The sequence below is a fragment of the Uranotaenia lowii genome, chromosome 2, assembly GCF_029784155.1.
Source record: "Uranotaenia lowii strain MFRU-FL chromosome 2, ASM2978415v1, whole genome shotgun sequence".
Taxonomy (NCBI): Eukaryota; Metazoa; Arthropoda; class Insecta; order Diptera; family Culicidae; genus Uranotaenia; species Uranotaenia lowii.
Genome location: NC_073692.1, coordinates 165,977,943 through 166,000,822, shown reverse-complemented (window position 1 = coordinate 166,000,822; position 22,880 = coordinate 165,977,943). Strand labels below are relative to the sequence as shown.

Sequence of the window (22,880 nt, the reverse complement as noted above, 5' to 3'; positions counted from 1 at the left end):
AGTTTTTGTTGTTGAAAGTTTTATTTAATTTTATTTCTTTGTTATCCATAAACTGATTTCTGATTTGAATTCTAAATCTAGAATCATGTTCCATATTTTAATGTTGATTCCGAGGAATGAGAAAATCTTTACTGTTCCTTTCATTTATCCAACAAAGTATATTTAATAGTAATTATGTAATTTGTAATTGAATCATTCTTTCAAAACTCATTTTTTTTATTAAAACTGATATAAAGTGATGGTATGATATAAGATTTAGAATCTTTATCAGAATCCATTTTAACCCTTTAATGCATGGTGTTGTTTTAAAACAACACTAATAAAAATCATAATACCTCGAAAACGTGTGGATATTTTTGAGTGATGTGTTCACTGAAAATATTCTAGAGATTAAAAAAATAGCGCATGGTATTTTTATTAAGATATTTTAGAGATGTGTGAGATATCGAAAAATGTTTATTATATATGTTAATATGTTAATTTCAAGTTGTCCACGTCATTTATTCAGTCTGTAAAGCCTAAATGGGCTAAGATGGTGTATGTCTTTTTTTTAAGTATGCGGAAAAATTGCAAAATTCAAAATTATTAATTTTTTTTTTTGAAAACGTAATTTTCGAAAAATGGCTGTTATTTCTACAGATTTTCAAATTCTCACAATTTTTTTTATCACAATCAATCACAAAAACCTTCTTGTGCCCAATTAACAAGGTTTTGAAGAAATTATCAAAACCGTATTGAAATGAATTAAGAATTTCAAAAAATATTAAAATATCAACTTGGATGGGCCATTACTTTTACAATACTCAATATAACGACTTCAAACCTGTTGTGTTTTGTTATTCGATTTAAAATGTAATATGTCACTGAATCAAGAACTACAAAAAAATCACGCATTTAACGGTTAAATACGTTTTCAAAATAGTTGTTCCGTGCTTTAAGTTAAGTATATGATGAAAATGCTTCTTTAAATAATCTATAACAACACCTATAGTTTTTGTTCAAACCTTCGCTTATCCATTTATAATTTTGAAAATCTTGAAATGTTCTCTCTAAAAGAACATTAAAATTCACCGATAAAGCCATAAAAATAATTATCAAAAAAAATCTCGGTGATATTATTTATTGATAAAGTTATTTTTTTTATTCGAAAATATGGCGATATTTAGATTTTAATTTTAAGTTGCGAAATTTGAATGAAAATTTAATCTTTTTGTTAAAATTAAATTATCCGACTGTTTTTTAGTATCTTAAAAGAACTATTTCAGTACTAACCATTTTTTAAATCTTTTTTAAAAAATGATTTAAATTTTTTGACATTTCGATCATGATTTTAAGATAAATGAAATTTTAACCTTACAACCTGAAGTTTACGTAAAAAAAACCAAAACTTGAAGCTCTCTTGAATAATATTCTATTTAACATGAAATCATTTTTTCGAACATGAATGAAACTAAAAAAGATTCTAATTTTCTTCATTCATCTTTTCTAAAATTCTAATTTTAACTTGCTTTAAACGAACCGAATTACTGAATATTGTGCCAAAACTTACAATCTATTCAATTCAATTCAAAAAAGTCTTTGAGATTTGATGTTGAAGATTTTAACTCATTCAAAAACTTTGCTGAAGACTGCAAAAAGTGCTTCTGGAATCAACGAGGATTGAATTTTGTTCATAAAAAATTCTTCAAAATGTCTATTTTTTTGAAAAATGAAATAAAAATGACAAAACAGAAAAAAGTTTTTATTCATTCAGGCTCGTAGATAAAAATATTAAGAATCAATAATTCAACTTTCGTTCTCAACTAATCTCTCCAGGCGAAATCTGAATCGAGGCATACCTTCGCAATACAACCTGACATTGAAGCCCACGTCTCAGAGACAGAAGCCTTCAGAGAATCGAAAATTGGGTGAGAGGATCCATAGGTCTTCGCTTGAACATAGGCCCATATCAATCAACCAAGGGGGTTCAAATCCAATCAAAAATTTTGGGTGCTTCAACGAGTTTTGTCGTACTTAGGTGACACCTGTGACTGTCACAACGACTCGCGAAAAGAAATAACCTAGTGTGACTACGCATAAGTAGCCAAACTTAAAAGGGACATCATCAATACTCAATCTCCGAGCACCGGGCGTAAACTTTCACAGAGAAAATAGGTTCGTTTTAATTCGTTGATACCAGATACCACACTTATAGGGATCCTGGAAAGTTGTCCTTAGTAATTGTGTTGACCACACAAGTAAAACATGGCAACGTGTAGCCGATAATGGATCTTCCAAACAGAACCTCCTACATCAAGCTATACATTTCGACTAATCTCTTGTGATCAGCTACACAAAACACTGGAAACCAGAATGCATGCGGGCGCATATCAAATTAAATTGAGCAGAGAGCATTTCAAGAGGATATCGTCAAAGTTTAAGATCTTGATTGGACAAGAGAATATCTCAAGGAATCGTTTTCAATAATGAATTAACAGATAGAACAGTGAAGAACTCTTATTAATTTCAGTGAAAACACAACGATCAGCTGCTTCTTCTTCAACTTAGAGAGTAATCGCTTCAAACATTCAATTCGTTGTGTTATTTGTTTTATAGGCATTTATCCCATTAAGGTCATTAAGCGCCGATGTGGTCTAGCGGATAGGCTGGCGCGAGTCTGGTATTGGTATGCCAGGCGTACTGGGTTCGATTCCCGGTATCGGCAAGAAAAACTTTTAGGCTCGATTCCCATAAGTTGTCGACAGGTAAGATGTGTTTCATTCTATAACTGACTATATAATAGGAATGTTCAATCTGTTGCCAGCTGGTCAGGTATATACACGGATGCCGAAATACCTGTAAGTAAACTAGCCCACCAGGTTGATTCGTTCTTCCAAAATATACCGACATCAACACAATACATTCATCCATAACAGTTCATACGAAGCCATGGGGTCCGGGTATGATGACGCGCTGCATTGGAGATTTGTCGAACATAATATTCTAAAGAATGCATGTGAGCACATACTGTGGCAGAAACACCCATGGTGGATTACCAACAAATATACATACAAACATACATACATTTATCCCATTAAGGTCATTCTTCCTCCCTTCGTTCTATTATCAAATGGCGATTTACTCTTGCCTTTGATAATACATTTAAGTCAATATTGACCAATCAATGCATGGAAGAATTGGAATAAATATGGTTTTATCTTACTAGATTCTGCTTCACATTTGTCTTGACCGATTTTACTATTTTACTACTTGCTAAAAAATTGCGATTTTTTATGAGCCATAATGTAGTATAGAAAAATCGATAATTCTAAAACATTATCATTAAGTTTTCCACAAGATTCCAGTGCACCAAAATGATAAATCTATCGTTACTTGTGTTCTGCTGCATTTGTTGGCCTAAAATAAATAATTTGGAAAGGCAGTCAACGTCATTATAACATTATTTATTAAAATCAATAAATTGTAATAATTCAAGAAAAATTATTGATGAGAAAAGATAAGTCTTCTATTATGAAAACAGAATATTATGAAAATAGAATATCAGTGACAAGAAAATGGTCAGTAAATCAACCATCTATAGAATGAATGCTCCTTATTATTGGATCAGAAGATTAAAAAACAAGAATTAAAGAAAAAATTGTTGATAATTAGAATATCTTGTTTGAAAATTGAGTCCATCGTTGAAAGAAAAACTTTCCTAAGCACACAACCGTAAGCCACATCCATTCAATTGGCTGTTAAACGTGTGGCATTTCAAAGATCCTTGAAGGAAAAGTTTTCCTTCCACTCACTTGCAGCTGAGCTGATTTATGGATCGCCTTTCGTATTCTTTCTCGTTGAGTGATTTGTTCGATTGTGTGTGTAGGTAAAATGTTCCGGTTTGGTACTGTGACTGATAAAATTATGCAAATGCATCATCTTTTGGAAATATGGGTCATCCGGAGCAAAACGGTTTACGGGGAAATGCTGCTGAAATCGGAGCATAGTTATCATTCAGTGGATAAATAGGTAGTTAGTTGCAAGAAAATCGATTCCTTAAGAAAATCTATAGAAAACTACAGGTGTAATTTGATAAGGTAATTGTTAAATGCATCACATTAATTTTTTTTGTAAGGATTTTAAAGACTGTCGAAGAAGGATTGAAAATTAACGTTTGTAAATTATGACAGTTGCTCTTAAAAAGCTCGTTTAATAAATTTTAACGACCAGCTGTAGTTGAGTGGATGGAAGCTCCACATTATAAAAATAGAATCCATTGCCACAATTTCGCACGTTTCCTTCATTTGGAAATGAGGCCAAAAAGATCCTTAAACATGTACGATGTAAAGATACTTTTTCTTTAACTACTCGGTACCTATCAGAAGCGAGGCCATCTTCCGTTTTATATTATTTTTCATTTTAACTCATATGCATTTTTGTCATGCATAAATTTAAAGACTGACAGAATAGCTAATATTTTTCTTTTCTCTTTTTCATTCCAGAACAAGGCAGCCTAACGATCGTGAGACGTACCAACAGCCGGAAAAACACGCACATTCTGCAGCAGCAGCAACACTTTCAGCAGCAGCTGGAGCCACTTGACTCTGAAGCGGCCGCCGAATACCAACAGCAGAACCGTGACCCGGCGGCGGAAGGAGAACCGCTCTCGGAGGCGGAACTCGCATACGTCAACAGCCAGCTCAATCGGGAGCTAGAGGCCATGCAACCGACGTCGACGTCCGCCGATTCCCAAACGATGTCCCCGCCGCCGCCATTGACGCCGTCGTCCGCGGATCGAACCGTCGCGCTGATGAGCCGTGCCGATACCGTCACCGGGGACGAGCTGGACAACGTTGACTTGGCCACCGACAATCTACCGGCGGTCGATACACCAGATGCATGTGATAAAGCCGCATTGAGGTACGTGTTTGGCCCTTTCGATTTGGCTCCTTTATGAGGGTACAAAATGTGTACTGTACAAATATTAGCAGAGCAATCGTAACCCCAAAAATTAATAAATACCCAATACAGGGACGTCGTCATTTCAATCGTCTTACAAACATGAGCTGATTAAAAATTACTAGGGAAATCATGCATGATTTCAAACAGTGGTACAGTTAATTATTAATCAAAATAACATCCATTACTTTTTCTATGATTCAATTAAAAGTAAGTTCTAAAGATACTTGAAGACTTGAATTTAAAAAAAAAACTTCAGAAAAATGGGTTTGGTGCTTTTGTTCGACCTTTGTTGTATTAAAAACTTTCTCCTGATATTTTTCTTTCATTCACACTACCAAAAAAAAATTTCTGCAGGATGTAAATGCAGGATGTAAATGCAGGATGGTCCACCTTTGAGGCTTTTTTGTTGTAATTTGTATCATCTTGAGAATTTCAGGGGAAATGTGTGAAATTACGTCTAGATTTAGATAACCAAATTTGCAGAGCAATTGATATATGTGCATTGTGCAATTATGCATACAAGTAAGAGCGAAAAAGTGAATTTTTGAGATCAGCTAAACAAATTGTAGAGGTGAGAAGGAATGTAAAGGTGAGATGAAGAATGTACAAAATAAAAAATAATAGTTATGAAAATAAACAAATAGAGATGTACCGAATATTCGGACGACCGAATATTGCCAAGAAGCCGTAAAGCCGAATATTCGGCCCACCGAATTGTTGAGCTAAGTATACTTTGATTATCGTTTATTCCAGATTTTCAGGATATATCCAGGCTAGCCCATAAATCCAATAAAGAGTTCGAGATAAGTTAAATCTGAACGAGATGCCCAGATAATGTTTAAAACTTTCTAGGTTATGTTCGGCTTTCAGTCTTTCGGTCAAGATTTACAACACTTTTTATGTGTTCTTCATCCAGTTGATTCGACGAAGTTGGATCGAAGGTGTTCACGCCAGTGCTGAGCGACGAAGACGCTCAAGCAACAAACATCATGGAGGAAACTACGAAAAGAGTGGGCGATCGTTACGAGTCCAGCCAGCTTTGGAAGTACGACCGGCGATGCGGGGCAACATAGTGCGTCAGATCGAGGAATATCAGCAGAAAGGTTACTGCCATCGAGCGACTCTGGATGAGCTGCAACAGGCTGACCCCCGACGAACATGGTATCTCCCCCTCGGCGCGGTCAGCAATCCCAAGAAACCCGGTAAGGTGCGGCTCATCTGGGACGCTGCAGCCAAAGTCGACGGGGTTTCCTTAAACGCGATGCTGTTGAAAGGGCCCGACCAGTTGATATCTTTGCCTGCTGTATTATCTCGGTTCCGCCAGTACCGGATGGCAGTGTGTGGAGACATCCGGGAGATGTACCACCAGATCCTGATTCGTGAAGCTGATCGAAGCGCTCAACGGTTCCTGTGGCTGTCGGATCCGAATCAGCAGCCAGAAGTTTTCGTCATGGACGTGGCAACGTTCGGGTCGACCAGTTCACCAGCGACGGCCCAATACGTTAAGAATATCAACGCTCGCCTGTTCGCTGATCAATATCCTGCAGCTGTCGAAAAAGAAATCAAGGGTCATTATGTCGATGACTATGTGACCAGTTTTCGGAGTGCGGCTGAGGCCAAAGAAGTTACGTCCCTGGTGAGGGCGATACATCAACACGGTGGTTTCGAACTTCATCAGTTCTGTTCGAACAGCGACGAGGTCATCCAGTTTCTTGGAGAGGTCAAGGCACATCCAGTGAAGAACATGTGCCCAACTAAGGATGAAAACTCCGAACGTGTGCTAGGTATTTTGTGGGATACGGAACACGATGAGCTGCAGTTCCCTACGAAGATGCGGGAAGACATGGCGAAGTTATTCGCTACACAGGAGAAACCAATGAAGCTACAGATACTCCGGTGTGTGATGATAATGTTCGATCCACTGGGTCTTCAAGCACCGTATCTGATCTTTGGCAAAATCATTATCCCGGAAGCCTGGTACAAAGAGCTCGGCTGAGACGAACCGGTGGACGATGAAACGCACCAGTAGTAGCTGAAATGGGTCCGAATGCTTGAACACATCAACGATATCCGCATCCAGCGATGCTATTTCAGGGAGGCGATCAACGAGGTTGAGGTTCACACATTTGTGAACGCCAGAGAGATTGCATATTCCTGTGTGACGTATTTCCGCTCAACGAACGCTGCCGGAGAAGTGAAGGTTGCGCTGGTAGGCGCGAAGGCCAAAGTTGCATGCCTGAAGGCGTGGTCGATACCGCGCTTAGAGCTGCAAGCGTGTGTGTGCTCGTCATATGCGAAGTGTCATCGAGGGACATTCGTTGCAGATCAAGAAGCGAGTGTTGTGGTCCGATTCCGGGACAGCGCTGACCTGGATCAACGGAGATCCCCGAAAGTTTATGTAATCGATTTGTATCGTTCCGAATCTGCGAGATCTTGGAGCTAATCACTCGGAAGGAGTATAGATGGGTTCCATCGAAGAACAATCCAGCAGATGAGGCTACGAAGTACGGTTCCGGGTCTTATTTTGCCAAAACGAGTTGCTGGTTCGCCGGGCCAAGTTTTTCAGTGCATCCTGAAGCAGTATGGCCAGTTTGCAAGACTGCGCTTGCTGAAGCATACTACGAGCGACTTGAGGACGAGAAGCTAGTCGTCCTCTAACCTATCTATCGTTGGTTGCAGCCGAGAGTAAAGCCCTGACGGCCAACCACTTCCTGTTAGGGAGTTCCGACGGTGCCCGCCAGCCGCCTACCGAAGATGTGTGCGACAACAAGTTGCTAGGGAATTCCTGGAACTTACTGCAGAGACACCTTAATACCTTTTGGAAACGCTGGACGAACGAGTATTTGCCGACACTGATGAGGCGAACGAAATGGTTTGACGAGGTGAAGTCCGTTGAACCGGGCGAGTTGGTTGTGTTGGTGGAGGATCGTAGACGGAATGGATGGAAAAAAGGTCGTGTCTTGAAGGTGATTATGAATCCAGACGGCAGGTGTCGTCAGGCGATTGTGCAGACGGGTGATGGGACGTTTTGTCGGCCGCTATCGCGCCTAGCTGTGTTGGATGTACAAGATCGTAGAACGCGGACCCCAGCCAAATTCCACCGGGGGGAGGATATTGCCACAAGGGCAATTAGACCGGGAGCTGACGACACCCCAACGTGTGACAGTTCTCGATGAGCGGGAAAAATCCAAGAGGAGAAAGAAGTAAAAGAAGAGTTCATTTTAGTAGGAAGTAAAAAAGCGCGTGGTCGATAGTTTCGGAATAGGAAAAAATAGTAGTAGAGTGAAAAATTTAGAAAGAAAGTTTGAAAGTTAATAGATAGGCAGATTGGAAAGTGAAGGTTTAGTGGCCGCTGATAGAGAGCTCGCATCGAGGTGCGTAGATACAGCCGGAAGGTACTCAATCCACCGGCTTGCAATATTTGTACGAACCGACAGATTCCTTAGTGAATCCGTCCGAACAGTTTCGGCATTCCAATCTGCAATTAGCAGTAGCACAGAGTTGTGATTAGGTTAGTGAGGAGGTCAGTCAAAGTTCAGGTCGGTTGACTGAATATTTGAAGTTTTTCACTTTTGTAACCAGAAATTACTGTCAAATATAGTTCGCCCTGGCTGTTTTGACTCTCGCTAACACTAAGCATGAATAGAACTTTTTGAATGAGTGTTTACTTAAATATTTCTAAACTCAATTAAATTTGACAATTTAGGATCAAGGCTTTAGTTTTGTTACGAACATTAAGTTTCCAAATGTGATCAGCTTTTTTACCTGTGTCCCGCTTATTTACTTAAAATATCCCTTTAGAGGTGAAGATAATGCAAGCAGGCAAAAATCACATTCCTCTCAGGTGCAAATAATGTTAGAATAAGTTTTGAATACTTTGGTACCGCACAGTGGTCCAAAACTCAGAAAAGCTGGCAGAAACTCGATTTTCGAAGCGGTGAAGATTTTATTTAATCGTAGGTTTGTTCATTAAGGCATTTTACTTATAAAGATTCATTTTGCCGAGTGTATCACTTTATTAAGGGGGGGGGGTAGGGTCTAACACTTTAAAAAAATCGATTTTTTTATTTTTTTATTTTCTTATTGTAAAACATTTCAAGAATGTTGTGTCAAATTTTCAAGTCAATTGAAGCAAAACTGTAGAAGTTATAGGCCTTTATCTCCTCCTATCTAATACTGCAAGAAAGCAAGAGCAAAAACTTCAAACGCGTTTTTCTCGAAAGCACATTTTTAAAATCCGTGGACATCGTCATTTGAAAACTACTTATCCGATTCTTTTCAAATTTGGAATATATTTTCTACATATAAAATACCAGACCCCAACGTTTTTCTTTTTTGATTATTTTACTTTGGGGAGATTTCAGAGGTGAAAAATGGCGGATTTTTTCGTGAAAAATCGTAGTTTTTACTTCAAACAGCCACAAAAATGTCTTAAAAATATTTTTAAGTTAAATAAAAACGTTGGGGTCCAGAAAAACATCTATTAAAAATATTCTGCTCTGATTTTTTGACTTCAGATGATTCTGTGCTGAGATACAGTGTCCACCGCAAATCCTGTTTTCTAAAAGGCATCCTCGAAAATGCTCCGTCACCGGCTCATTTTTCAATATTTTTCTACGAAAAAATTACTAAATGTTCTTTTAACAATGCTTTGTATAATGCAAAAAAATTGAACACATTTGTTTGAACGATAGCTCTAGAAAAAAATCGTGAAAATGGTGTTTTTTTATACCCGTTAGACCCTACCCCCCCCTTAATCTGGGGAAAATTTAACGGTCAAGATTATCTATCCATATATTTCACCGTGTTTACGGGCTGCACGAAACCATGAAGACGATAGTCATAAGTTTACTCGTTTAAGAGTTCTCAAAGAAATGTTAGGAAAAATTTTAATTTTGTTGAAAAATATCACAAAAATTTGCTTACATTGAATAACGAATAATAAAATCATGAATGTATTTTGCTTTGCAATAATTTTTATATTTCAGATGAAGTTGAAAGTTTTTATATTGTATTTATTCACTAAAACCGATATTTTTTTTAAATTTTGAACTTTAACAAAAGATTAAAAAAAAAACTCCACATAACTCCACTCCAATTTTATGTGGGATAGATTTCCACATTTCTAAACTATGTACAACATATTGCAAATTGGGCTCTCTATTTTTGCCATTTCTGGAGATCGGTTTCGAACAGAAGAAGCATTTTTTCTTCAAATTTGGACTCTGAGCCATTAATATTGTGGATCACGAACTAGATTGATTGCTAATTGGATCTTAAAATTCACTTTTTTCGAAAATTAGTGCAAAAAAATCCCTATAAGCTTTTAAAGCAATGGCAATATATTATTCTGTTATTATTAGTTTCCCGGAGTTAGCAAAAATAACTTCCACAACACGGTTAAATCTTGGTTTCTCAAAAACTCTACTGACTTTGATCAAAACGTAGAACCTTTTTGCTGGTCAAAATTCATGAAAACTAATTGGAACATCAAATATCAATAGAAACTTTAAAAGTTATATAGTGATAAAAAATACAGAAATAATAACAATACTATTTATTAAAGACCTTTTAACCTTTTTAGGTCATCCGGGTTTGAATAAATCAGTAGAATGTGAAAAATAAAAATATTTATATTGCTTTTTTCTCAATGAATTGACATGAAGTATTTGGTGACGAAAACAACCATGTATAAAAAAATGGTATTTCAGAAAAAAAAATCTTTTTTATGCGTTTATTTCAAATTTTTTTAAATATTTACGAACAGGTCAAAAAACTCTAATCTTGCATATGAAAATTTTATTAATTGGTAAAAAAGAATACAGTTAAAGAAAAACAAGAAAAGTGTTTAGCATCACATCTGAAATTTATGTTACTGATTCAGTGTTCGGCATTAAAGCGCTAATCGCTAATTTGTCTGCTCCGTTTTTGTTAGATAATTATCGTTTTCATTCATTTGTTCACCAAACTTTTGTACTAGCTGATAGACAAACGTCGCTACAAGAAATCAGTCAAAGAAGAATGCTGATACATGCTTTTTTCAAGTGTCTGGCGTTAAATCGCTAATCGCTAAGTAGTCCGCTACTTTTTTGTCGACAAATTTATTTTCTCACGGGATTTCTGTAGAAAAAATGGATAAAAAAAACTTTACTAGATGCAATTATTCAAGCAGGAATGCTTATAAATACTATTTTCTATAAAGTGATGCAGTTTTTGAAGCCGTAAGTTCTCTAGAAATAATGTTAAAAAATAAATATTAAAACAAAAATCTAGCGAACTAACTAGCGAATAGCGTTTTAATGCCGACCTCTGCTGATTTGTTTTTATATAATTTGTGATAAATTTGAGTAGATTTTAGCTTCAATGAACCTTTCTAAGATATGAGACATTTTGGAGTAAGCTGTTAGAAAATTTTAACATTGAATCTACTTATAAGCTGTGGAAATTTTTCAATTTCTTCCGGTAAAATTTGAAAAAAAATCGGGGTAAATATAACAACTATAAGTTATTTTCAGGGAAAATATTAAAATTCAACAATTTTAGTTAGTTTCAGAGCAAAAATTGAAAAAACATAGTTTTTGCCAGGTTTTTTGGAAGTTGGACCACTGTGTGCCGCCTGTTTTTAGTAAACTAAAAACAAATGGTTAAAATTTGTTTAATACATTGGTGCACTCATTTGGTTAAACTATACATAATAACAAAGATTTTAGAAATAAAAATTCAAATCTAATGATCTACTTTCCCGAAGGAATTATGAGTAATTTTGTATTGATGAAAAGCTATAGAAGTTTTCTGTTTTTTTAATTTTAAAATATATAAGCATTTAGAAAAAAATTCAAAAAAGATTTTCAGCAAATGGAATCTTGATATTCCTTGAAACATAAGCCAAATTATTTTACAGTTTTCAACAAAATTGATAAATGATATGTTAATCCTCTGCAACCATACACTCAAAGACTTCTATTGATCATTTCAAAAACACTAATACTGTAACTTTATTTGTTCAAATTTCTGAAAATTGTAGAATTAAATGTTTTAGGAGCGTTGTTTTTCTGAAACTAAATATCAAGGCAAGATCTTAATCCTTGAATAATTGAAGGATAACAAATAGATTAAAAATCAGTCTTCAATTTTAATTTCGGCTTATTAGTTTATCAGTTATCAAAGGTCGATTTTAATCAAAACTGATCAATTTTTAAATTTTCCCTCGCCGTATCACCAAAACTAGAAGTGATTAACCAAATATGGCAAAGATTTGAATTCAGGACGACCAAAATTTTCCAAAATCAGTTGTTTTAACTTATTCCATGGAACAAGAAGTCTTAAAGGATGGAAAGGGAGTATCACTTCCATCCGTGTAATGAATAAGTCAGGGGTACGTCCGTTTTGTGATCAAATCTTTCTAAAGAATGATCTCCATTATTTACGATGAATGAATTAGTTTACGCTGTGTTTCACTTAAAGCATCTTGCATTTAGAAATATCATTGAAAGGAATGTTCTTCATGTTCTGATAAAGATCATCTGATCAAGATACATTCAATAATACCGATCAAAACAGCGGGGTAATTAAATAAATGTGAATAAAATTCGATAACATTTAAATGTAAAATAGAAGGTCTTTCGTATCGATTTGCTGAATAGTATACTAAAATCCTTTCACACTGACTAAGTTATTTTGTTGAACTGATTTTGCATCAGTCTTACAAAAAAAAATCGTTTTTACAAAATCTTCCGATTTTGTCTTTCACCCCGATTTGTCACACTAAAATGCATTATACAGTAGTTTCTCGATTTTATCACGGTCAAAAAATATTTCACCGTGAATATGGCGAAACCGTGAATTTGGTGAAACTAAAAATTAAAGTGGAAAAAGTATTTTCATTGCTTTTAATCAATAATTGAAACTGTTTTCAGTAGTGGAAACGGTTTGAATGAATAAATTCTGATCAAAAGATGTAATTATCAAAGATTGCTAAGCACAAAGGATCGATTTCAGTTCAAATTATTCTTCTTTATAGCAATTGTAAGTTTTTTTTTTCAAACAAAACCATGTAGAATATCTATTTGATATTTTTCATCTAAATCAATTTGATTATTTAGTTTTTATGGGAATTTAACAGTCGTTATCTTTTATTTTTTTTTTTTAAAGATTCAAAGAAAAATTCTTCAAAAAAATTTCTTCTACAAATTTCAATATTTTAATCTTCACATCTTTGATTAACTAAAAAGTTTAACTTTTCAAAAAATATTTTGAAATTTGTTCAACTTAGACTTTTAAAATGAGTTTCTCGAAATTTGCTTTATGGGCAGATAATCCTTTGTCTTTCATATATAGAAAAACAAAAATTTTAGTCATTTTTACATATTTTAAGGCAGAAATAGCAAAATTTCATTTTGATCTTCTAAAATTATCTATTCAGCTGTTCAATCAGGATTGCAAACGCCACCCTTTCAAATAAACAAATTCAATAAAGAAATCAGAGACATATACCTCTTTTCAAAAACGCTTAAATTCACCCACATCTATATAATTCGCATAACCAAAAAAGTTTACTTTTTTAGAGCGGCTAACCAAGCACAAATAACAACACTAGCATTAGCGTGACGTTAAAACACTTATATCGATTATTACAAGTGTTTTGAAAATCCAAATGACGTTTTTCAACATTATACAGCTAAAATAAGCAGTTCAATGGCATTTTCATATTATTGAATACCTATACACCATAACAAAAATCATAAAAAATATCATGAACAAAGACGCTTTACGCTTTTGAACGAAAATCAAGGTCCTGGAAATGGTTTCTGGATGATTTTTAAAAAGCGTGATAAAATCGAAACAATAACCGTGATAAAATCGAGCGTGAATTTGGCGAGTATTGATAAAATCGAACAGTGATAAAATCGAAAAACTACTGTATATGTGACAAAACCAGTTGTTCACCGAACGCGAGTGATCGTATAAAAATCTTCATTCTCAAGAACATTCAGAACGGATTTTAAATTTTAATCTCTGAACAGAAAACACAACAATTTTCATTTTAATTAAAATTTAAAACGGTTTGATCAAAACTCTTGAGCATGCTTACTATTGTCAATAAAAAGCTATAACATTTAAGCAGTAAATTCCATAGCCAGATTTTGGGAAACAAAAACCTGACATCCCTAATGGCTGCTCGCGCAACATTGTCAACCATTTAACCCCAAAGGACGAAGGGAAAAATTTGAAAATTGTACCACTTACATAAAGCAATTACGTCCTTCTGCCTTGAGTCCCAGAAAGCTATTATAATTGGAGCAAGCTCCAAGGCACAAAAACAAACAACACCGTCGCCTTCCTTTTCTGCTGATATTGATACTACCTCCTAGTCCATCTTTGGACGGAAACCCTCGTTAGAAATAATTTTGCACCCAAACGATTATCGTTATTAATTGTCCTTTTTCCTTGACGATTTTCTCCTTTCTTTGCCTTTCTTCCACAGACTTCGCTGTCTCCTGCGGCAACTGCAGCGCGGTGAAATTTCCGCCGAGCTGCTGCAGAAAAACCTTCATTACGCAGCACGCGTACTTGAAGCCGTTTTTATCGACGAGACAAAGTAAGTACACGGGCTCTTACCGGGGATGGGGCACATCTCATCTGTCTCTTTTGGCCAGGCGCTGCCTGCTGGCCTAACGACCACATCCATCTGTTCTTCTAACACTAATGATTAAGAAAAATCCCGAGAAAAGGGACGGTAAATTTTCCGTCTCCAATTCGCAGGCTTCCCACCGGAAGCTGGCATCAAATATGTTCTTGTACTACTTTGAATGTCGCTAGTTTTTCATCACTGCGGTCGTCCTAGATGTCCATTATCGTCGCTAGTATTATTGTCATCATCATCGTTTCCAAGCAACATCATCTTCATCTTCATCACCATCAGTCATTCCTGAGATGGACAAGCAGCTGTTTTCAGTTTTCCACTTTCGAGGCCTTCGTTTGGAGATGGCAGGTGAATCTTCGGAACCGGGCGATTTGTGATGTTAAATGAGGAACATCTTGTGAGTGTTCAGTCTGATTCTGATCCTAATAACATTGTATTTTGAAAGAGATTAAATTTAAAAATGTCGCCTCCTTTAGGTAGGGGAGATTGGGGAAACGTGGGCCACTTTTAATATCTCAGATTTGTGTTGAGATAAAAATCTCAAACCAACTGCAATCGTCGTCGCTTTGCGTGAGCATATATTTCTATATGTTGTTAACTGAAATACATATCATGTGCTTCTTTTATTTAACAAGCTAGAAAAAGTTCGAAAAATTTACTTACATTATTAAAAAAAAACAACCGCTAATTTCATCGATGGGGAACCTAAAGTGCATAACAAAAATATGCTCATACGCTTATGATCTTAGTTTTGTCATGATCTTTCACGTGAAAAAGGAATTTTTGATGAAACATCAATAAGTCACTCAAACGCAACCAATTTGCAAATCATAGCTTGTGGGGAACCGTGGGCCACACATCTTGAACTACCTAAATTTTTATGTTTTTACACGTTCAGAACTAAAAATACGTTTTTCCTATCTGTAAAGTTTTCATATGCCAAATGAAGAGTTATGAAAAATATTTTGTCCATCCTATATAAGAAATTTTGCAAAACGTTCGCGAGCCAGGTTTTGGAATCTATGCGATCATACACAGCTCTCTTTTTTATTTCATCATCTGAAATTGCTTTAAAATAACGAAATAAATTAGGAAATCCCAGTTTGGATCAACTCAAAAAATTTGCATGTTATTTGGTCAATTTGGATTTGGTGGCCCACGATTCCCCACCGTTTTTCAAAATCCAAAAAATATTGCTTTTTTTCAAACAGTCAGAATTTGGGAAAAAAAACTTATTAAAAATTATTTAAAAATACCTTATGATACCTTGAAAATGTAGAAAACCATACCAGTTTTTATTTTCATTTTATCTTTTATAACAAAGAAGTTATGGAACAACGAAAAAAAGTGGCCCATGATTCCTCACTCTCCCATACGTAAAATGTTCCAAAGTCCATCAACCCCATTTGAATCAGATTTTATAAAATGAATACTTTTTCTTGTAAATATTACAGAAAATTTCTGAATGTAGATTTGAGATGTCTCAATTCTGAAATATATTTGATGAAAAAAGAGAAGTTTGTTTGTAAAAACTGTTATTCCAGGAATATTAGCACAAGAATAGTGGCCATTAGCTCTGTTCTCGAATAGAGGGAATAATTTTGCTGTGAGGTATAAATCAATTTTGATTTGGATATTGTGCGCTCTTAAAACACGTGATTCATATACATAATATTTTTTCAAGAAGGAAATTAACTTAACTATTAGACAAAATGGTAACTGAATTGTATTAGAATTGCTTTCCTCATTGTGTTAAGACCAAGTCATCATCGAAGTCTCTAGCAATTTTAAATGTTATGTAAGTTAATTCCATTTTGAGTCCAGTAATAAACGTTTCAGCAAGTTTTTAAAAAATGTACATAACTATTTCGAAGGAGTAATCTTTGCCAAAAAAATAATAACAAATTGAAGTTTTACAAACACATGCTCAATGAATGTAGACAAATTAGTCCAAACATCTATGCAATGAAAGTGGTGACGCATTGCAGATAAGCTATATTACTTTCATCGCATAGACGTTGGAACTGATTTTTCTAAGTCCATAGAGCATTTGTTTGTAAAATTTAACTTTGTTTTTATTTACTTTTTGCAAGGATCATTCCTACAAATAAATACGTAAATTTTTGATAAATCTGCCGAAACTTTCATCACTGTTAACACACATTTAGATGAACTACATTATTTAAATTTGCTGCAAGCAAATGCCAACAGACAATCTTTTAACAAACATTAACACAATCTACTGACATAAAAGGTCAACGTTTCTCGATAATTGAAGTTTTCGCCCGTATCCCTCGTTTGGGGGGGTTAAATTGCACTCCAATACTCTTTTATTTAATTTTGGAATTAATTTGCAAAATGCACTCTGACATAGTTTTACCAATTTTTGAAGGAATTCTATGCCACTGACAAATTAAAAGGTAACTTGCTTTATGCGCAATCGATTAAAACAGTAAATATTATAACCGACGAGAACTGACGTCGTTTCCTTACGTTTCCTCTCTTTCCTCAGATAAATTAAAATCCAATATTATTTTGAAAAGTAATGACATTTTAAATAAAAATTTGAAGACATTGATTCACAAAAAAATATGTGACAATAATAACAATCTTGAGAAATATAAAAATTGATTTCAATCGGAGCAAAGCCATTAAGATTTTTACAGCTCAGAAGACAATCAAGGAAAGTATTGTGAATATTTTCAGTTTTGCGACTGTTTATCAAAGCTCAGTTTTTCAAATGAACATTATTTTTTCACCGCAGTGGTGGTTTTGGTTGCAGTTTTTACTTGATTGTTACGAAATTTGTTTTATATACTTACACTGATGGACAAAAGTATTAAAGTCACGCTAACTCATCGCATTTATTGGAGTTTACACAATAACTCTAACTAGTTTGTGTTAATTGCAAATTTTAATATGTCAATAGATTCTGGAAAATGTTTCCTATCTAACGACATGAACACTCCTTCTCTCAAATCTTCTTCCATAAAAAGAAAAGAATATGTTAAAACTATGGAAACTACAACAGCACACTGAAAGTGTCATTGTATGTTTATAGGATGTTTTGGAAATAAGCGTTCACTAGAGCTGGATCATGGATCAAAGTTCCAAGAAACATTGCTGAGGATCTTGCGATCAAGTGTTTTTGGCGATATGGTTAGGTTTTTATTTTGATTGGTATCATCATTGATGTTACAATACAGATTTTTTTTGCATGGCCTCAATTCAAACTAGTTTAATTCATTGAGATGCACATAAAATTTATCTGGTTTTGTATTGTATATTATATTTGATCTTTTTTAACCTTGATTGATTACGATTTATCATGTTTTAATCATACCTAGTTTAGTATTATTTCACCTTACTTTACCTTTCTATATCTTGAATTATTTTGTCGACAAAGAAATTAAATTTTTTCCTGTGAATCCTTTTACCCACGCGATTTTTTAGTCATTTACAGCATTTAAAAGTTAAGCGAACATCGAATTTCAACTTTTACTTGTAAGGATTTTTATGCCATCGGTAATTTATTGCCAATTTAAGAAATTTCTCAAAGAAAAAGACTTTGAATATTGGATACTCTGATACTGAAAAAAATATTCTGAAGAACCAAGACCGCGTGAATAATATTGCAACAAAAACCACGTCGAAAAAGACCTCAGTGTAATTGTTGTGCAAATTAACCCTCAAACTGCTAGTTTTTTCAAAACCTGTAAAAGAAATTAGGTTTTTCTCCTTAGCGTGTTTATACTGAGTAGTTGCACTTCTGCCGCAACATTTGATGGTGGCGGTTTTTAATTTTGTCCGTCGATTTTCGGTAGTGTTCCGAATCTTATAATGGATTATTTTTGCTTTAATGATGATTACGGCTTAGCACAAAGAGGGAAGGGTTCTAATTAATTCATATGCTATAACATATGTTTTCAATAATACAAGTAATTCTACTTCCGAATTGGATTGCCAATGCCAAGTTGAATTTTAGTGCTAGAAAATCTGAGAAATAGCAAATTGATAAAAAGGTCGAAAACCAGCTACCTTTGAAAATTCGTCAAAATTCCTTGTTTCGTATATTGAGAATCTAAAAATTCAAAAATGTGTCAAATTAAGAAAACTTTTCAATCCTTTTTTCTAAATTCATCTAGTGTGACTTAATCGATTTTGATGCTTCATTGATTGAAAAGTACGGTTTTAACACCATTTTGTTACATTTTTGTGGTCATGATCTTAACAAATTTCATTAAAAATATTTTCCTAGTGCCCGAAATGTTCCGATATTTTGAAAAAGTTATGCGCTGCAGGCTAAAATTGATCCTAGGCCTAGTATAAGCACAGAGAACAGACGTACATGCTAGCACACAAAACTTGTGTAAAAATCCCAACACCCTTTTTGAACCATTTTTTGTTTTTTGGCTGGGCCACCAGATGTCTCCAAACACATCAAAGAGAACTGTCAAAAAAGCTGACTAAGTTTCAGTCAGTTTTCTATAGGTCGTATGAGCTGCTTAGCATGCTTCAAGAAAATCGCTGTTGAAGTTTCGTAATACGTTCATCATGTTGCATGAAAAAAATAAACATTAAAGTTATTATCTTTTTCCTTCAAATTTGTTTGAAACACAAAGTTAAAAACATCTGGATTCTAAAGTGATATGTGAAAGTAACCCGTTTTGAGATGTCTAGAATCAGTACTGCTGGGTGAGACTGATCGTCAAGAATGTTCTTGTATTTGACTGGACATAGGTGATGCATTTTCTACCATAAATTACTGTTCAAGAAGTGTGAAAACTTAAACCAAACTGTAAGTTATCTTAACTTACAATTCCATTGAAAACGCTCAAAAAGTGGCTCAAAAATGATCAAATTTTTTAATTTCGAAACAGCTGTATCCACTAAAGTGGCCTCAATTTCTTTTAAAAGAGAAGTATTGGTCCGAAAAGTATCAGAAATTGAAGGAGGGGGGTGCAGCCACCTAAAATACAGATTAGTCGAAGTATTAGTTTGAAAAACTGATCATTATCATGACTGATAAAAGTGTGCGCTGGCCGAAGGGAGGTACCAAGAATAAAGTAAAATTTATTCTTACAAAACAACGATAAATAATATTTTTTAAATTTTACATGAATTATCATAAAATTACCTTCATTTCCTTCATAGAAAGTATTTAGATCAAACGAAAGGTTTTTGAGATACACGCACTCGTAACTGTCCCATTTCTAAAAGAACTAAGCTTTAATTGTAAACTGCGTATTCGTGATCCGGAAATATTGTTGACAAAGAACACAAACAAATTTTAACAAAAAACGCAAGGGTATAAAGATTTACTGCACATTAGATGTAGTTGATTTTGGGTCATTTTTGAATTTCTCAAACCCTTGGGTCTTAAATGCTTCGTTATGATTCAAAGCTCATCCATGACTTTTTGCAGAATTTTTAAGTAACGGTTACATGTATAATTTTAACTTTCATGTTTGTATGGAAAAATTAAATATTTTGTTCTGAAAAAATAGACAATATTATTATTTCTGCTAATGGTTTTAGTGCAAATTTATAATTTCTTAAATGGAAATTTTCCGCTGAACAACTTTGTTCAAGAACGTAGCTTCTTATCTTATTAGACAAATCAAATTTTAGCCGTTGAATAGTGGTATGTCTTTTGTAGTCAGAAATACTATTTGTTTCTGAAGTTATTTCTTATTTTCTAAAAACTCTACTTAGAAAAAGGAGTAACTAACAGCTGACTATGATTTTAGTGAAAAATCTAGTGAAAACAAATTTAAATTAATTGTTTTTGAAAAATTGTTGATGCCATAAAAGCAATAATGCAAAAATTCAACAATTCAGTAATTTTTGGTTTAGTTCGAACTTTATTCTTTTATTTTCGTCAATAAAGCTGTTATAACAAAAAAAAAAGCACTACATACATTTAAGGCAAAAAAAAAGACTATAAAAATCTATTATCTGCAATAATCAAATTAAAAGTTCGGTTTGATGAAATTTTATATTTTTTTTCATATTCTTCTTTTTTGTTTTGAATATGAAGTTAAAAAACAAGTATGCAAAATGTAAGCATATTTCGAAAACAAAGATGATAAAACACCCCAATTAATTTTTAACGCAATTAATTTTATTAACATAAGGCACATAGAAATGATTCACAGTATTGACAGTTTTTTTTTAACGTTCAGTTAACTTTTGCTCAAAAATTATTTTTCTTATATCTGAACATACAATTTGTAAATTTTAACAAAAACTAGATAAAATGATAGGTTTATGAAAATCAAACGGCTTTAAAGTTATCTGAGGATAAAGTACTCCATGGTTCATTTTCATTAAAAAAGCTTCGTCTCAAAAAAATTAATTGAATTCAATTTTTAATATTTTACAACTTATATTTCATTCTATTGAAAACGTGTGCTTATTTTTTTATCTGAGCATACTCAGAGAAGTGATAGCTTGAGGCTGTATTTGTAAAGCTTATTTATACCGCACAACTTAAGGAACTATTGTCCAAGAAATCACATTTTTCAATGAATTACGCTTTTAAAAACGTTAAGTTTTAGAATCAGAAAAAAAACTTAAAATTGACAGTTTCTAAACTATTATCCTCTTAATCAATTGACATCAAAACGTCGGCATCGAAAGTGGAACATCAAAGCTGAAAACAGAATAAAACTGCTGTCATCCATTTAGTGTCCTGGGAAATCAAATTGTTTCCTAAAACGAACGACGACAAAAAAAATGAAACACTCCATTATCATTAACATATTTCGTTTGAAGTCAAGCTTCAAGTGCCAATAGAACAGACTCCCATTAATCACCTCAAGCATTTCATCATCATCAACATGCTCCTGACAATGTTGCGACATTCACAGCTCGGACTAGTTGTTCATTTCTGTCATCAAGCAGCAGCACGGAGTCAAGATTATGGTGATGATATCATCCCATCCATGCAGACCAACCAATATGGAAATCGTTTCTGGTTCGTTATTGTTTATGATTTGCCTTATTTTTAACACTCCTTAAATCTGATGGTGAAAATCTGCCGGGCTATGGAAACAACAATGGAAATAAATTGCTACTTCACTCCGGACGCCTCCAGTACCCAGGAAGGAGCTCAACCACCTTCACAGCTTCTTTAGCTTTTCCTCCCACGTCACCGCCCCCGTAACTTCATAGTCTTAGTCAAAGATGCTGTGGAAATGAAGAGGGAAGTTCATTTTTCATATTCAGTAGGTACCGAGAGCAGGTATGGCAGAAAAAAAATATGAAATACCATCCGACCCGACCAGCAAAGAACACGGGCGGTTTGTTTGGTTTTATTTTATGATGATTTTCAAGGAACTTTGCACTGCCAACACGAAGAATGTAATTGGCTACGTTCCAACGAACAGGAACAAGGCAAAAAAAAACCATTGCTCGAAGCACCTACTAGGCTAGGTTCGAGCGATGCTGCAGCTGTTTTATGTTTGTGAAAATGTTCATGCAGAATGAATGTTTTAGAACTTTTCCGGATTTGAAGTCTCCCAAACAACGGCGGCTGTTAACAAAAAAATGAGAGGCCTTTGGTAAACGAGGGCAGTTAACTTCGAGAGCATCATAAATTAAGAATCTTTTGATTAGGTTTGTACTTTTGATCATTTTTTATCAATATACTCTAGACACTTCGTTCAAACTTTTTTGACGGTCGTATTGAAAGCCAAAAAGATATCTTTTACAGCTTCCAACTGCTATTCTACTTCTATTACTTAACTAAAATAGAACTACCATTCGCATTGATTGTTGAAGGAAGTTAAAGTTCACCATTTGATAAAGAGTAATACTAAAGTATTACTCCATCGCATCATTTTCAGATTTAAAAAAAAACTGAGATCCAGACTAGTAGTCGCATCGCAACAAAGAGTGTGTCCTCAACCACATAAATCGATCTCTATTTCACAACACATTCCAACGAATAAGCTGATACGATGAACTCTGAATGACTTCTGTGAATTCTGACTTCAACAGAACAACAGTAACACTTCCAGACGTTTGGCTTGTGAAATATCAACGGTTTAATGAGCCATTTAAACGATCTACAAACAAACCCTGATGTTGTGACCCTCCAAGTGCTATGAAGAGTCAATTCTGGGTCACCCAGTAGATACCTGATTCAATATCCATAACCTTCGTAAAGTCTGCTTCATTTAATATTGGAACAAATTCTTTTGCTCATTGTGGCGCTCCTAGTGGACGGATTTGGAAACTTTTTTCACCCACGTGTCGGGAAACTCATTACTTTTCACCATGTATTTATGTC

The 22,880-nt window shown here is 34.4% G+C and overlaps 1 protein-coding gene across 3 annotated transcripts in view; it reads left to right on the top strand.

Annotated features, from left to right (window-relative positions):
• Positions 1-22,880, top strand: part of LOC129745155 (protein naked cuticle homolog) — a 503,284-nt gene that overhangs the window by 470,061 nt on the left and 10,343 nt on the right. For all 3 annotated transcript variants that reach the window (XM_055738069.1, XM_055738070.1, XM_055738071.1), the window contains 2 exons: positions 4,482-4,899; positions 14,426-14,539. In XM_055738069.1, coding sequence (XP_055594044.1) covers positions 4,482-4,899; positions 14,426-14,539 — 532 coding nt within the window. The remainder of the gene's footprint in view (positions 1-4,481; positions 4,900-14,425; positions 14,540-22,880) is intronic.